The sequence below is a fragment of the Schistocerca gregaria genome, chromosome 5, assembly GCF_023897955.1.
Source record: "Schistocerca gregaria isolate iqSchGreg1 chromosome 5, iqSchGreg1.2, whole genome shotgun sequence".
Classification (NCBI taxonomy): Eukaryota; Metazoa; Arthropoda; class Insecta; order Orthoptera; family Acrididae; genus Schistocerca; species Schistocerca gregaria.
The window spans coordinates 543,332,933-543,349,220 of record NC_064924.1 but is presented as its reverse complement, the minus strand read 5'-3'; the positions used below and the strand labels follow the sequence as shown (position 1 = coordinate 543,349,220).

Here is a 16,288-nt window from a genome sequence, read left to right as displayed (position 1 = left end):
AATAATTTTATACTGCTGCAGTCACTTTTTACCAATATTTTACTAGCCCATTGCCTTTACACCACACAACAAACTGCAACACACACCGAGACACAATATACACACACACAGACTGATAAACACTCACAATCAGGCATCTATAAAATAGTACGTAATACCTGCAGATCTCTTTATATAAGCCATACTGGGAGAGAATTCCAAACAAGATATAATGAACACACAAATGCTTACCACACTACCAATTACAATAGCTTAGCAACAGCTACTCACATAAAAGACACAGGCCACCCATTCCATGATACTGCAAATGATCTTCATATATTACATAAAAAGGATAAGGGACACCAAATGGACTTATATGAAGAACTGGGAATCTTCATTCATGGCACAGCACATGGAGATGTACACTCCTGGAAATGGAAAAAAGAACACATTGACACCGGTGTGTCAGACCCACCATACTTGCTCCGGACACTGCGAGAGAGCTGTACAAGCAATGATCACACGCACGGCACAGCGGACACACCGGGAACCGCGGTGTTGGCCATCGAATGGCGCTAGCTGCGCAGCATTTGTGCACCGCCGCCGTCAGTGTCAGCCAGTTTGCCGTGGCATACGGAGCTCCATCGCAGTCTTTAACACTGGTAGCATGCCGCGACAGCGTGGACGTGAACCGTATGTGCAGTTGACAGACTTTGAGCGAGGGCGCATAGGGGGCATGCGGGAGGCCGGGTGGACGTACCGCCGCATTGCTCAACACGTGGGCGTGAGGTCTCCACAGTACATCGATGTTGTCGCCAGTGGTCGGCGGAAGGCGCACGTGCCCGTCGACCTGGGACCGGACCGCAGCAACGCACGGATGCACGCCAAGACTGTAGGATCCTACGCAGTGCCGTAGGGGACCGCACCGCCACTTCCCAGCAAATTAGGGACACTGTTGCTCCTGGGGTATCGGCGAGGACCATTCGCAACCGTCTCCATGAAGCTGGTCTAAGGTCCCGCACACCGTTAGGCCGTCTTCCACTCACGCCCCAACATCGTGCAGCCCGCCTGCAGTGGTGTCGCGACAGGCGTGAATGGAGGGACGAATGGAGACGTGTCGTCTTCAGCGATGAGAGTCGCTTCTGCCTTGGTGCCAATGATGGTCGTATGCGTGTTTGGCGCCGTGCAGGTGAGCGCCACAATCAGGACTGCATACGACCGAGGCACACAGGGCCAACATCCGGCATCATGGTGTGGGGAGCGATCTCCTACACTGGCCATACACCTCTGTTGATCGTCGAGGGTTCACTGAATAGTGCACGGTACATCCAAACCGTCATCGAACCCATCGTTCTACCATTCCTAGACCGGCAAGGGAACTTGCTGTTCCAACAGGACAATGCACGTCCGCATGTATCCCGTGCCACCCAACGTGCTCTAGAAGGTGTAAGTCAACTACCCTGGCCAGCAAGATCTCCGGATCTGTCCCCCATTGAGCATGTTTGGGACTGGATGAAGCGTCGTCTCACGCGGTCTGCACGTCCAGCATGAACCCTGGTCCAACTGAGGCGCCAGGTGGAAATGGCATGGCAAGCCGTTCCACAGGACTACATCCAGCATCTCTACGATCGTCTCCATGGGAGAATAGCAGCCTGCATTGCTGCGAAAGGTGGATATACACTGTACTAGTGCCGACATTGTGCATGCTCTGTTGCCTGTGTCTATGTGCCTGTGGTTCTGTCAGTGTGATCATGTGATGTATCTGACCCCAGGAATGTGTCAATAAAGTTTCCCCTTCCTGGGACAATGAATTCACGGTGTTCTTATTTCAATTTCCAGGAGTGTATTATTAAATTATAAGCTTGAAAGTAATAATTTTAACTTCTTCATAAACTTCTCCAAATTAAATGTTTATTTCACTGACAGAAATGTTTTCATTAAGTATCCTCGTAACATCCTCCATATTGCGAATACATGTAAATAAATGTTTTCATCTTCACTACAGGTATATATTACTGCCTTTGAAACTGTAAGTAGTTTAGCTTAGCTTTTATAACTCTCTTGAAAGTTGCAAACAGTTTTTGAAATTGTAAGTAGTTTATTTTAGATTTTAAAACTCTTTGGAGAGTTGTAAACAGATGTTTGTGAAAATACTAAGTTGTGATTTACCTGTTACTGTGCTGTGTGTGCCAGAAAATGAAATTGCCAACAAAGATATAAGTAAACAATTAATATATATTACCTAATCATGCTATTCACATAATGTACACACTGTAACATGTTGGTGGGACAGATGACCTTGCTATTGTGTCCACTCCCCCCAAATGAACCAACCATCTTGCTATCAGTCCCTTGTTCTACTGGAAAATCACGTAAAATGATGTGAAGTGAGGAAAGGAAAAAAGTCAATTCCATAATATTTGAACTTATCATCATGGTTGAAAATTTGCAGTGACAGTAGCTAAAGTCAGACAGTTGAAAGTAAGACAAACCCAAGTAACTAGAAACTGTAGCTGATTACAGGGAATGGATACTACTGCATAACAGAAAGCAATCACAGGTAGAGCTTCCCGCATCCTATACCAAGATCACTGAAGGTTACACCAGAAGGATATTTAGATTCAATGTTACTAAAATGGGGTGACAAACTGAAAACTCGTGAGGACTGGAAGGTTAATTGGCTTAAACAGTTAGACAAATAAAATATGTACACAAAAATTTCAAAATGCGTGATATTGCAGGGGGAGCAAACAGGTGGAGGTCGCTTGGGGGCTCACAGAACAGTAAAAGGCACTCCCTTCACATCAGCCTGACAATAAATAATGAGGTACTTTCTCTCAAGGAACATGGGACTATGTTGCTGCTATCTGGGAGGGATGTAGACAGCTTCATAGCTCATCTCTGATCAGTCAGCTGAGCAAACACTACAAGATACAGGCTATCATGGGATGACTACCACAGCTGCATTGAGGGGTGTCGTCCTGATGCAAAAAGAACTCATGGGTAAGTCTACTGTGTCCAATACGCAGTAACCACAGTATGATGGCATCTTTCTGAGAGGCTTCGAGAGAAATATGCTATGCCTTGGAGGTCCCCTTGATTGCTCTCAACTTGGGGAGGATTGTGGTAACCTGCTACCCCATATCCCAATGTTTCATAATTTGATGTTTTAGCAGCAGTTGTAGGTCCGTCCTGGTACTTGTCGTTCATGGTTTTCTCTTGTGGCTGCTTCTTTAGCTAATATGTGAGCTAATTCATCCCTTGATATGCCCATGAGGCTTGATATCCATATGAAAGTTATGGTGATTCCAAACCTGTGGATGTCAAATGCTATGCCATGGATGTCGGTGACCAAAAAATTCTGGGCTAGCAGTGAGATATTCCTTATAAGCAGCTCATGGAGTCACTAAAACCTGGAAATTCTTTGCTGTGAAAATTTTGATGTATTACAAAGCCTGATACATGGCTACCAACTCTGCAGTATACACACTGCATGTCTCGAACTCCTTGTGTATGCGAAGGCATAATCAACTCTGTCATCAACTTTCAATTTATAATTTCAAAGTACTATAGTCATGGAGAATTGAGCAGAATAGGCACCTGTGAATAGTGGAGTCTGTGGAAGTGGTCCACCTGAATCACAGGACTGGGTACACAAGACACGGGGTGCCAATAAGGAAGACAAGAGGGGGAAGCTGGAGGTCCTTGCACATGTTTCCAATCATCCCCAAGCTGTCTACCTATTTTTGGGTAGTTTGTAAGCAGTCTGAATCGTTGTTTGTGGAAAAGAGCCGAATAACATAAATAAGCAGGTATATGACAAATTGTGACTACATTGTTCATCAAGAATTACTGGCACCTGACCCCAATGGTGTGGTACCAGGTTCCATCAGGAGTCTGTACAGAAGGCTCCAGTTGTCAACTACATGCCACTGTGGTCAACACAATGTACTAAGCTCTGTTTATCCGTAAGATACACATATATAGTCCCGGCAGGATAAGATCAAAGGTTTGTAGAATCACAAAAGAACTGTGCAGTCTACTTCTCTGGATGTGCTGCTGGGAAATCTGGAGGTATTAAACCTTTAGCTGAAGTACATGTGGTAACCATGTTAACTTGTTGAATAAAAGTCCAAAAATGAAAAAATTTTCAATGCCTTCAAGTAATAGGTTACCTAGGTAAAGTTCTGCATGACACGAGTTTTCAGGGTAAAAAAATGATACTCCTGAGTCAAGGCCCAGTTTTGTACTTTGTTTATGGCTCCCTGAAGTTGCCACTCTGCAGTGCTCAATGATAGAGAGCTGTAATAAGGAAAGGGTTGACCACATATAGTGATGATGAGACCATTGATCTCATGTTGGTCATGATACAATTGCCTGCTAAGTTGAAGAGTGTTACACTCAAAACCAATCCACGAGGAACTTCATTTTCATGCTGGTACCTGAGGGGTGAACCCATCTGCACCCAGAGCTGTCAGAGGGATAAGAAATTCTGGTTAAAAATGGGTAAGCAAACCCGGAAATCCCCCTCAAGCAGTGTATATAGGATGTCATGGTGCCAGGTCATGTCATATACTTTCTGCAGATCAAAGGTGATAGCAATGGGTGAAAGTATTACACATTGCAGATTCCAGACATATTGGTTTGTGTATGGTGGACCGGGGTGCCTGAAGCCACTATGAAATTGTGATAAATGTTCTCTGGCTTCCACACAACATTACAGTTATTGGTTGATCATTCTTTCAAATAAATTACACAGCCTGTTGATTAAAGAGAGTGGCTGATAATTAGTCACAATATATGGGTCTTTTGTCAGTTTCAGAATAGGAATAATGATACTCTCGGCTCATTGGATTCAAAATTCCTATCTCGCCAAACAATGACTGAAAAACCTGAGGATAGTTTTATGCTGTCATCTTTCAAGTGTCTAAGTATTTTGTTGTGGATTTTATTGGGTATAGCGACTGTTTCTCGATATATTGCAAAAGTGGTGTGGAATTCCCATTAACAAAATTGTACGATTCAGTGCCTTGTGCATGACATGATGAGTAATTTTGCTCCACCAGGCATTTCTGGGTATGATGAGGATGATGAACTCAACGTCAGTGCTTTTTAGTGTATGGAGAGTATCCATGAAATTAGTCCTGGAGCGGTGATTTTCAACCCAATCATCTAACATTCATTGTAAAATTTTATTTTAAATCTTTTCAGCTCAGCATCATGCATATTTGCACACTGATTATTAATAAGAGATATATCAAGAAATATATTTTGAATTCATTTAGTAATGACGAAAACTCCTTATAGCGAAAATTGACTGGGTGTGAATGATAAAGCATTATTAATTGCTCATAGGTCCATAAGACGGTTTCACTTCTACTACCCAACTGTTGCTGAAAAATCTTGCAAGGATGGCAGGAAAACTAACTCCTGAGAAAATATGATACTGAAAAACCAACAAAAGCAGTTACTATATTTGGGAAAGCAGAAAAGAAAGATACTCCATTCACACATGAATATTTTATTCGAGATGTAAGAGATAAGCATTATTGATGCAAAATATTAAGACCTATCAACAATTGGGGAGATTGTGAACAAGTAGAAATAATTTCACTACAAAAAAATATATATCACATATTCAAATGAGTTAATATGTTTTAAAATAAACAAAATTAAAATGAAATTTTAAAAATCTCAAAAAGAGCTGTTTTCAGTAATAAAAACATTATAAAACATGTACATCCACGAGAAGAACAGAAAGCCAAGCACGGGCACCCAAAGAAGATGCTTAAAGTATTATATTTTAAATCTATGGTTCTGAACTCTGCAGTATATTATTTAGGGAAAGTGACACAATATTTCATCTAGGAAACATTCCAAGACTGTAGATACAGGGTGTTTCAAAAATGACCGGTACATTTGAAACAGCAATACAAACTAAACGAGCAGCGATAGAAATACACCGTTTGTTGCAATATGCTTGGGACAACAGTACATTTCCAGGCAGACAAACTTTCGAAATTACAGTAGTTACAATTGTCAACAACAGATGGCGCTGCGGTCTGGGAAACTCTATAGTATGATATTTTCCACATATCCACCATGCGTAGCAATAATATGGCGTAGTCTCTGAATGAAATTACCCGAAACCTTTGACAACGTGTCTGGCGGAATGGCTTCAAATGCAGATGAGGTGTACTGCTTCAGCTGTTCAATTGTTTCTGGATTCTGGCGGTACACCTGGTCTTTCAAGTGTCCCCACAGAAAGAAGTCACAGGGGTTTATGTCTGGCGAATAGGGAGGCCAATCCAAGGCACCTCCTGTATGTTTCGGATAGCCCACAGCAATCACACGATCATCGAAATATTCATTCAGGAAATTAAAGACGTCGGCCAGGCGATGTGGCCGGGCACCATCTTGCATAAACTACGGGGTGTTTGCAGTGTCGTCTAAGGCAGTTTGTACCGCCACAAATTCACGAAGAATGTCCAGATAGCGTGATGCAGTAATCGTTTCGGATCTGAAAAATGGGCCAATGATTCCTTTGGAAGAAATGGCGGCCCAGACCAGTACTTTTTGAGGATGCAGGGACGATGGGACTGCAACATGGGGCTTTTCAGTTCCCCATATGCGCCAGTTCTGTTTATTGACGAAGCCGTCCAGGTAAAAATAAGCTTCATCGGTAAACCAAATGCTTCCCACATGCATATCGCCGTCATCAATCCTGTGCACTATATCGTTAGTGAATGTCTCTCGTGCAGCAATGGTAGCGGCGCTGAGGGGTTGCCGCGTTTGAATTTTGTATGGATAGAGATGCAAACTCTGGCGCATGAGATGATACGTGGACGTTGGCGTCATTTGGACCGCAGCTGCAACACGGCGAACGGAAACCCGAGGCCGCTGTTGGATCACCTGCTGCACTAGCTGCGCGTTGCCCTCTGTGATTGCCGTACGCGGCACCCTACCTTTCCAGCACGTTCATCCGTCACGTTCCCAGTCCGTTGAAATTTTTCAAACAGATCCTTTATTGTATAGCTTTTCGGTCCTTTGGTTACATTAAACCTCCGTTGAAAACTTTGTCTTGTTGCAACAACACTGTGTTCTAGGCGGTGGAATTACAACACCAGAAAAATCCTCTGTTCTAAGGAATAAACCATGTTGTCCACAGCACACTTGCACGTTGTGAACAGCACATGCTTACAGCAGAAAGACGACGTACAAAATGGCGCACCCACAGACTGCGTTTTCTATATCTTTTCACATGACTTGCAGTGCCATCTGTTGTTGAAAATTGTAACTACTGTAATTTCGAAAGTTTGTCCGCCTGAAAATGTACCGTTGTCCCAAGCATATTGCAACAAACGGTGTATTTCTATCGCTGCTCGTTTAGTTTTTATTGCCGTTTCAAATATACCGGTCATTTTTGAAACACCCTGTAAGTGGTAACTGTCAGTTTCAGCACTTGGGTCTTCTTCGTATGAAGACTGCATCTAGAAATTAAGCATGCATGAGGTTTTTGTTGAGAACAATACAGCACTGAAAGGCATCTAACAAGAACCGAGGCAGCAATATCCAGACACATGAGGATCACCAGCTGCTGCCATGTGTGGCTGTGACTGGAGCACAAACCAAAACTGGTTGCTATGTGGGCACTATAGTGTGTAGTACACTGTCCGTCATCCACCTGACAATTTCTTCATGGATTTACAATTTCCCATACAGTCTCCAAAAGAAGAGTGTTTCTAGTTTGGATACCGACTGTAGTTCCTAGTCAGCAGATCCCAGCAGTGACAATGAGAGGAAGACAGACAGTTGTCTTGATGAAATGTTGTGGAACTTCCCGAATGTGATTCAGTGGCAGATTAAAGAACTATGTATTCTACTGGGAAACCCTAAAGTACAATGCATATGTTCACTGAAATGTCGTTTTCCAGTTTATTCAAGACCTTTTGCTGGAAGAATGACTTCTTACTTTTGTACATTCCCTTAAATCTATTACAATTTACCATAACCATCCCTGTAAGATACACATACCAGTATGTGAGAGAGTAGGATATTATTAGAGCTGTCTGCAAAGATCTTTTCCTGAAATTTTAGAGCACTTTCTTATGTGCTGTGTAACACCATAGAATAAAATAAGCCTTGTGTAAATTGCATGGTTTTTCAGTTCCTTCAGCCAGTCAGGTACAATATGTATCTAAGACAGAGGAGCAATAATCGAGTGACTTTCTTTATTGATGCTCTGCACATCCCCAATACTCTCCCAAGAATCAGTTTGACATTTGTTTTCTCACTGTTAGAATCATCTGGTAATCCCAACTTACTTTGGCCTGAACACAAAAAAATATTATATCAACTAGTGATTTAATGGCAATGCTGAACAGAATCACTAGATATGAACATTTCCCCCTACTTAAGCACATTATTTTGCATTTGCAGATGTTAAAACAGAGCCCCTCATCTCTGCAGAAAGAATATGTTTCGACGAATCCCAGGCACATATAGACTAATTGTGAAAGACTATACGGGGTTCTTGTGCATTTTATTCTTAAATGCTGTTCATATATCTGTGATCCTTTCACAGCATAACGCAAGAGACAGAAAACACAGAGCTTATTTATATGGTGTTGAAATATTCAAAAAATCAACAACAAACTCCCAAAAAGTACTCACTGACTATTCTGTTTTCAAGCCATACGGTATTTTTTTTTTTCCAAATTATTCATCATCATCATCATCATCAAAACAACAACAGCAGCAGCAGCAGCAGCAGAGATTGAACATCCACTGCTGGACAAAGATCACCTACAGAAATCTCCACACATGTTGTTTTCAGCTGCTTGCATGAATGTAGCTCCTTTTTTTCTAATTTTATCAACCCATCTCTATTATGTGCCCACCTCTGTCTTTTCTTATCTCTTGGGATCCTTCAAAGTGCTTCCTTGGTCCGCTCACTACCCATTCATCTAACAACATGACCTGTCCACCTATGTTTCAATTTCATTGCACATAATCAAAATGTAAGGTAGATAGAACAAAAAAGACAGGGGTCATGATATAATACAAGGTGAGTAGATGATATTAGCAAACAAGCAAAAGCAACATATATGTGGATAGCTGAAGGCTGTACTGTAATTAGGTAATTTAGTGAAACTGCCTGCTATTAACTTACAGGAGGAAACAAAGGATATATTACAAACTAATCAAGTGAAATAAATTTTCTGTTGCCAGTATCATTACAAATAGGAGTTGCGTCTGAAAAGAACATTCTACTTACTTGTGTTTCAACATTGCATTTTGTGGTATTTGGTAATTAGTCATTGGTTTTCGAAATTTGTACACTTGCTCCAACAGATATGCCCGTATTTTTGTTACTGCCTTAATTTTTAATTTTTCGAGTACTTCCTTCACATCTTGACATGATTTCACATCTGGTGAAAAAAAAAATGCTTTACTGGGTTACACAACTGACTTTGAATAGCTACAAATTATTTTAAGTGTCTTTACTGTGGATCTTGATGGAATTTACTAATTACTACACAACAAAAACACTTTTTTGTGTATATTTCATAATAGAAAACCTAGGTTCCTGGTAACATTTGAATATGGGCTTGTAATCTGAAACCTAGGTCATGTAAAACAAAAACTCATGAAACATACACAAACAAATATAATATCTACAAATTATTATCTGAAACACAGAAGATCACACATACCTACACCTAGGCTTACAAAATATTTGAACAAAAAAATAGGAAAGAAAGCTGCTGCAGTGTGGCAAAAGTAAATACTAGTACCTTTTATACTTTGCTCCTTCACAAAATTTATTTTGTGATTTAGTACAGTTAACTGGGTTAGAAAATCCTCTTCTGTTACAGGACTATCAAGGATTCCTCTGAAACAATAAAACCAAGCTCCATTTTTTAATTGTGTTGGTAAATGATGGAAGCTCTTACAAGAACCTATGTTTGTAAAATGTTTAACAATGAAAACAATCAATTTTTTGACAAAATAATGTAATTGGATAGATTAAATAAATCTAGTCATCAAATGGTGGCAGAACACACACATAATTATAACTTTCTTTTATGTGTGTGTTCTACCATCATTTTATGAGTCAGTTTTTTATCTTTGTAAAATATCTGGTTTTTATAAATTGGTCTTCTTCTAAAACACAATTTTTCCTCCTCTCTCATTGCCAACCACACGCATTCCCCCAAATGTCAGCACCTATGAGTCATCTTCTATGAGCTTCACTTTAAATTTACTCATTTTTCTTGCCATGACCTTGCTAGCATTATAAAATCCTTAAAAAATATTTAATCTGGGGGCTGATATGTAATTCCAAAAAAAAAAAAAAAAAAACCGTAATTAATCAATCATTTGATTAGGGCTGCTTTGCCGACAGGTTGAAATATGTGGAAGTTCAACCTATCCACAAAAAGGGCAGACAAGATGAGATAGGAAATTTCTTCCCAGTATCGATGTTATCAATTATTCCTAAAATATTAGAGCGAAAAGTGTGTAAAAACATAACATTATTCTTAATAATCAATATGGATTTAAGTAGGAGTGAAGTACTGCACATGCTGTTAATGAGCTTGTACAAATGTTTCCTTACCTAACTTATAAGTCGATTACCAAATAGTAGAGCAAGGTGTGATAGGCACCACACAAAGAAAAATGTTCACTCATGGTTAAGGAACACATCTATTTAATGACTATGCAACTACAAAGAAACACACAAAATAGTCTTGAAATTCATAAGTTCTGGACAAAGGCATTCACCAGCACGGCTGGCACTGGAAAAGGGCATGATTCAATAGAAAATGTGGATGCTGAGCGAGGTGGCATTCCTGTCCTCGAGTTTCACCAGCATGACAATATTCTGATGTGAGGCATGGAATTAATAGTCTTTGGCAGAAGACGCAGCACGAAACACCTCTTATATGCCCAATTGCTTAGCAGGGGTGTGGTGTGAGTGTGTCTAAAAACTTCATGGTATGTGTCGCTATGTGGCATGTCTGTAGCATTGCGGGTGCAAGCTAGAATTGATGCTGATGCCACAGGGATGGAATGGAGACTGGTCAAGACCAAGTTGGTAAGAGTCTCACCACAGACCAAGCCATTGTTCTCCACCGGTAGCCAGTGACCACAGTATGCAGGTATCTCACCACACAATAGGATCAACAACTTGTGATGGAAGGAACATGTGAAGGGAGAAACTTGTTGCCTTATCAGATGGCTGTTGCAAGCTAAAGACATATGGAACTGCCAAGACATCTGTGTAGCAAAAGGCTGCCACACAGTTCCCACAATCCATCCCCCTGCAAGAACGGAGCTCGAGTGGTGAGTGAAATGGCAACAGCGAAGGCTGGCACCAGTGGGGGCCTGTCTTGTAGCCAGCGTGAGGATGTGAGCAGTGGCATCAACGCTGCAGTTGATAGTCGTCCAAAGAGGGCAGACACAGGATTTCTGGGTGCCAAGTGTGAAGTTGGCAGGATGAGCAGCTGTTTGCAGCACTGGTCCACTGCAAGATAGCCAGCGGCAGCGCATACTGGCAGCCAATGTGAGTGATGAGTAAGTTGCCTGCAGGGGGGATGTCGGGAGCCGGATCAAATTGCCCCGAGCCTGTGTCCTGTGCTGCATGTGCAGTCGTGGTCAGGCACTGGGTAGTGTTGTCAGCATAGGGCTGTGGAGGCAAGGGTTCAGCATTATTGCTGGTTGGCTGCAAGGAGAGGGTGACAGTCTGGTGGCCATGTTTGATAGCTGAAGGTGTGTGCACCACACACTGTGAGTGTGAATTGCTGGTGCCTATGGTGTGGAGAGGGGCAGAGGCAGCTCCAGGGCATGGCTCTGGGAGCTCATGAGCCAATTCTGTTGTGGAAGTGGCAGAGGCTGCAGTGTGGTTCAGCATGTAGCCAGATGTTGACGGTAGTGGGTGTGAATTCGCGCCATCAATGGCGTAGCCAGATGTTGATGGCAGTGGAGGGGAATTTGCAGTGTCTGGCATAGGCGTTACAGAGGCAGGGGTGTGTGCATTCCCTGTGTCAGGGTGGCTTTCACCTGTGCACCCGGCTGGGCTGAGTGCTGTGGAATCGGACAGAAAATAGGCGGTCTTGAACTTATCAATCAAAACACTTTTGGGGTGCCATGGATTTGTAATGTAAATGTCGTTGAGTACAGTCTGAGAATCTGGAGGGGGGCTGGAGTAGTGCAGGCAAAGCGGGGACTGGCGAGTGTTGAAGCAAAGCAAAATGTGTGTGCATGACATGAGGTTGACATGAATGAATTCCTTGTGTTTGTTGTACGCTGAGGTGGGGCCACAGTTAAGCCATGCAGTCGTGCAAGACGGCAAGAAACTCAGGGATGACATCATCTGCACACAGCTGGGCGGGCTCCAGTAAATCACCTGGGACTTGTCGGTGGCAGGCATATCAAGGTTGGCCTTGTGAGCAATGTGGAGGCCAAGGAATGCCAGGGGCAGGGCAGCAGTTCATCTGCTATTGTTGCACGCGAGTGTGGCCTTTATGGTATGGTGGAGGCGTTACACCATGCCACTGGCAGCTGGATGGCAACAGAGGTCTATTAATGCACAAGAAAGGGCAGATGTAAACTGGTATCAATGATCTGTAGTGGCATGGCATGGACAGTGGAAACAGGCAATCGACGTGGACAAATTTGGCGGCTACTGTGGCGGTGGTGATAATGAGTACTGGAGTTTCCTCAGGCCCGCATGTGAACCTTTCCACCATAGTGAGGTGGTTGTGGCAGCCTTCACAGGAAGGAAAGAGGGCCAATGAGGTCCACATGAATGTGAGTGAAGCGATGACTGATTTCTGAGAAGGTGGCGACAAAGGCATGTAATGTGGTCGCCAATCTCGGCACGCTGACAGGCGAGGTAAATGTGCAGGTGCAGCTGAGGCAGTCAGCGATGACATTGACAATTCTAGAGACATGATGTACATCGGTAGTTAATTCAAATATAAATGACATATGTTGGAGCTGGTGTGGGGAGCACTGGTCGCAGTCCTTTGTGAGAGCAAATGTTATGGGTTTGTGGTTGGTGAAGACCTCAAAGTGACAGACCTCCACTGACACCCAAAAATATTTGATTGCCTCACAGATGGCGAGGAGCTCTCTGTCATACATGCTCCAGCGTCGTTGAGTGGGAGAGAGCTCATTGGAGAAGAAAGCAGGTAGTTGCCAGGGGTCACCAGTGTGCTGCTGCAAGATGCACCAATAACTATCTGGCTGGCACTGACCACGATGGCAAGTGAGGCAGTGGATGAGTAGGGTAGCGTCCGCTGAATCATGCTTAGCAGCAGAGAAGCATGTCTTCAATTTACGGCATCCGTGGCACCAGCTTGTTCCCCTTTTTTTGGATGCCGTGGAGGGTAGCAGCGAGCATCTCCTACATAGTAGCAGCATTGCTCAGAGGGCAAGAAGTTTAACAAGCTGAGGAAGTGGCATTGGTCCTTTAATGTCTCTGGGTGCAGGAAAATGAGGGTAGCTTGTACCTTTTCGGGCATGGGACATGAGCCGGCAGAGAAGATAGCATGGTCCAAGAATAACACCTCGCTGGCACCAAGAACGCACTTTGGTGTGTTGTTGTTGTTGTTGATGCCTGGAGGCATTAAAAAATACTGCGTAGATAGGTGTTCCTCGCGTGTTAAAGAAAACTCGAGTATGTCATTCAAATAGCTGAAATAGTAGGGCAAGCCTCGCAACACGCCATCCAAGAAACTCCGCCACGTTTGGGCGGCATTATGGAGGCCAAAGGTCATAATGGTGCTCTTGTAGAGTCTGAATGGCATCCTCAGGTGTGACCGGAATCTGAGTGAAAGCCTTGACACAGTGACTCGTGTTGAAAATTGTAGTTCCAGCCAGTGTGTTGTTGTCACTGCATAAGAACGACACCAGGTATCTGTCAGGGATGGCGTGGGTGTTTAGCTTCTGGTAATCACCACATGGGTGCCAAGAGCCATCCTTCTTCCTGACAAGGTGAAGGGTGGATGCCCGTGGACTCTTCAAAGAATGGAGCACACCAGCTGTGAGCAGCTCATCAAATTCAGGCTTGGTGATGTAGAGTTTATGCATGGTAGGCAATGTGGCCAACAGAAAACAGGTGGTCTGGAGGGTGGTGCTGATGTAGTGAACAGTTGAATGGCGGACCTCCTGAGGCATGCTGGAAGGGTGTGTGGGAGCAGGAAATTGCGGCACTAGGTCAGCATAGAGACTGGAATAGATAAACAGTTTCACGTCGAAAAGAACAGCGAAACAAGTGGTACACTAGATTGATCTACTGGTGTTGCAGTCAATGAGGTGCTAGCCTGCAATATCAGGGAGCAAGAGATAAGTGTCTTATGAAGTCCGCTATGATAATGGTGTCAGTGACACCAGCGAAGGTAAAGGTCAAATAAAGATCGTACTGAAGGATGAGGTCGCAGTGGTGTATACCATACATGGTGATGGTGGAGTTGTTTACTGCCATCAGGAGAATGGCTGAGGTGGTGCCAGAGTCTCATACAAGCCACCATAGAAAGATAGACAACTCTGAGCTGATGTCAATCACGAAAGGCAGACAAACAAGCACTGGGAGATCTTGCAACAGCCACAGACACGTAATCCCAGCAGCCATTGGGTTTTGGGTGACAAGAACAGTGGTCTCTGCAGTTCATAGCGCCCGGGCTAAAACACTTCTGTTACCAGCACAGGTCGATTATGAGAGGAATTGGCTGGTTGGCTAGGGCTGTGTCTCGTGAACCTGGTCAGCGAGGCCGATGTTGTCGATGAGGGAGAGATCAGCATGTGATGCCACAGCTGTCTGTGCCAGGAGGTGAGCCAATCAGATATTGTATTGGAAGCAATCAGAGACCATGTGTGTGTCTGTCAGGCTTTACAAGTGGCATAGAAACTGCTAGGGTATCCATATCCTGCATTGCTTGAGGGAAAGGAGGATCTGGGTGCACTGCATTTGTGTCACATGGCGGCACTGGAGTGTCTTGTAGCAGTCGGTGGTCGAGGGGGATGAAATGTCATCACGGATCTCCATCACATGTGTCAGCTCAACCTGGCAGATCATCATAGCGACCTTGGTGGCATCTTGGGTTGTGCCAAAGTTGGTGAAGATGGCATCTACCAGGGAAAACCACAGGCACAGTTCCCTTGGATTGAAAGGCATTAGGTGAACCATAGCTGGATGAAGTGGTGATGGCATGCAGGGCAACAGGCATTGGTGCATTAAGGCAGGGAAGGATGGCAGCAGAGGCGGCAGAAGTAGGGGTCATTGCGGGTGTTGACATGGAGTCTGGCACAGGTGGCTGGACTGCTGGTAGTCATGTTGCCATTAGTTGCATGTGCAGGTCTGCCTTGCTTTGTACCAGTTCCACAAGGTGTTTGGTTAGCTCAGTGATGACACGTCATGTGGCGCTGGAGCAGCAGCCGAGTATGGCGAGGTGTCAGGTGGGGCAGAAGGGGAAGCTATGGCTGCTAGGTTGAACAAAGGACAGCAAAACATGCAAGAAAAATGGCTCGCGATGCAAAACACTAGTGTTTGTAGCACGAAAATGGAAGCTGCTGATGGTGTGGGCAAGAGTCAAAACAAGCACTAATGGAACGAGGCAGCCAACACTATGCCAAAATAGGAAATTAATTTGATTAAGCCTACTGCCAGGTCACTACTGTAGGATGTTTTTTATCTAATTTATAAGTCCATTACCAAATAGAAGAGCAAAGCATGGTAGGCGACACGAAAGGAAACATGTTCACTTGTGGTCAAGGAACACACCCAATTTCCGACTATGCAAATACAAAGAAACACACAAAATAATCTCAAAATTCATAAGTTCTGAACTAAGTCACTTGCCAGTTTGTTTGGCACTGGCAAAAGGTACAGTACAGCAGAAAAGGTGGACACTGTACAAGATGGCAGCCTCATCCCTGAGTTTCACCAGCTCAATGATATTCCAACGCGAGGCATGGAATTAATAGCCACTCGCAGGAGATGTGGCACGAAACACCATTTACATGCCCAGCTGTATAGCACGGGAAGAGAGGGCGTGGTGCGGGGGCCTCTCAAAACTTTATGGCACAGCGAGGTCATCAGTCTCATTGGATTAGGGAAGGAAGTCGGACGTTTTGACCAGTTTTGTGTAACAAAGGGGATCAGTACCATCTTTCAGTAATTTATTCCATATAAATCTCTCAATTTTCCCAGGTACTATTTCCCTGAATTTAAGCCACATCTGGTCTACAGTTACACAGTTTGTAAGAAGTGTAGACTGCCTCTTAGGAAGGCATCAAC

The 16,288-nt window shown here is 43.7% G+C and overlaps 1 protein-coding gene across 1 annotated transcript in view; it reads right to left on the bottom strand.

Moving 5' to 3' along the window:
- Nucleotides 1-16,288, bottom strand: part of LOC126272071 (vacuolar protein sorting-associated protein 52 homolog) — a 106,823-nt gene that overhangs the window by 47,883 nt on the left and 42,652 nt on the right. The window contains exons 4-5 of the mRNA XM_049974617.1: nucleotides 9,780-9,877; nucleotides 9,260-9,413 (exon numbers count right to left, since the gene is read on the bottom strand). Of these exons, the coding sequence (XP_049830574.1) occupies nucleotides 9,260-9,413; nucleotides 9,780-9,877 (252 nt within the window). The remainder of the gene's footprint in view (nucleotides 1-9,259; nucleotides 9,414-9,779; nucleotides 9,878-16,288) is intronic.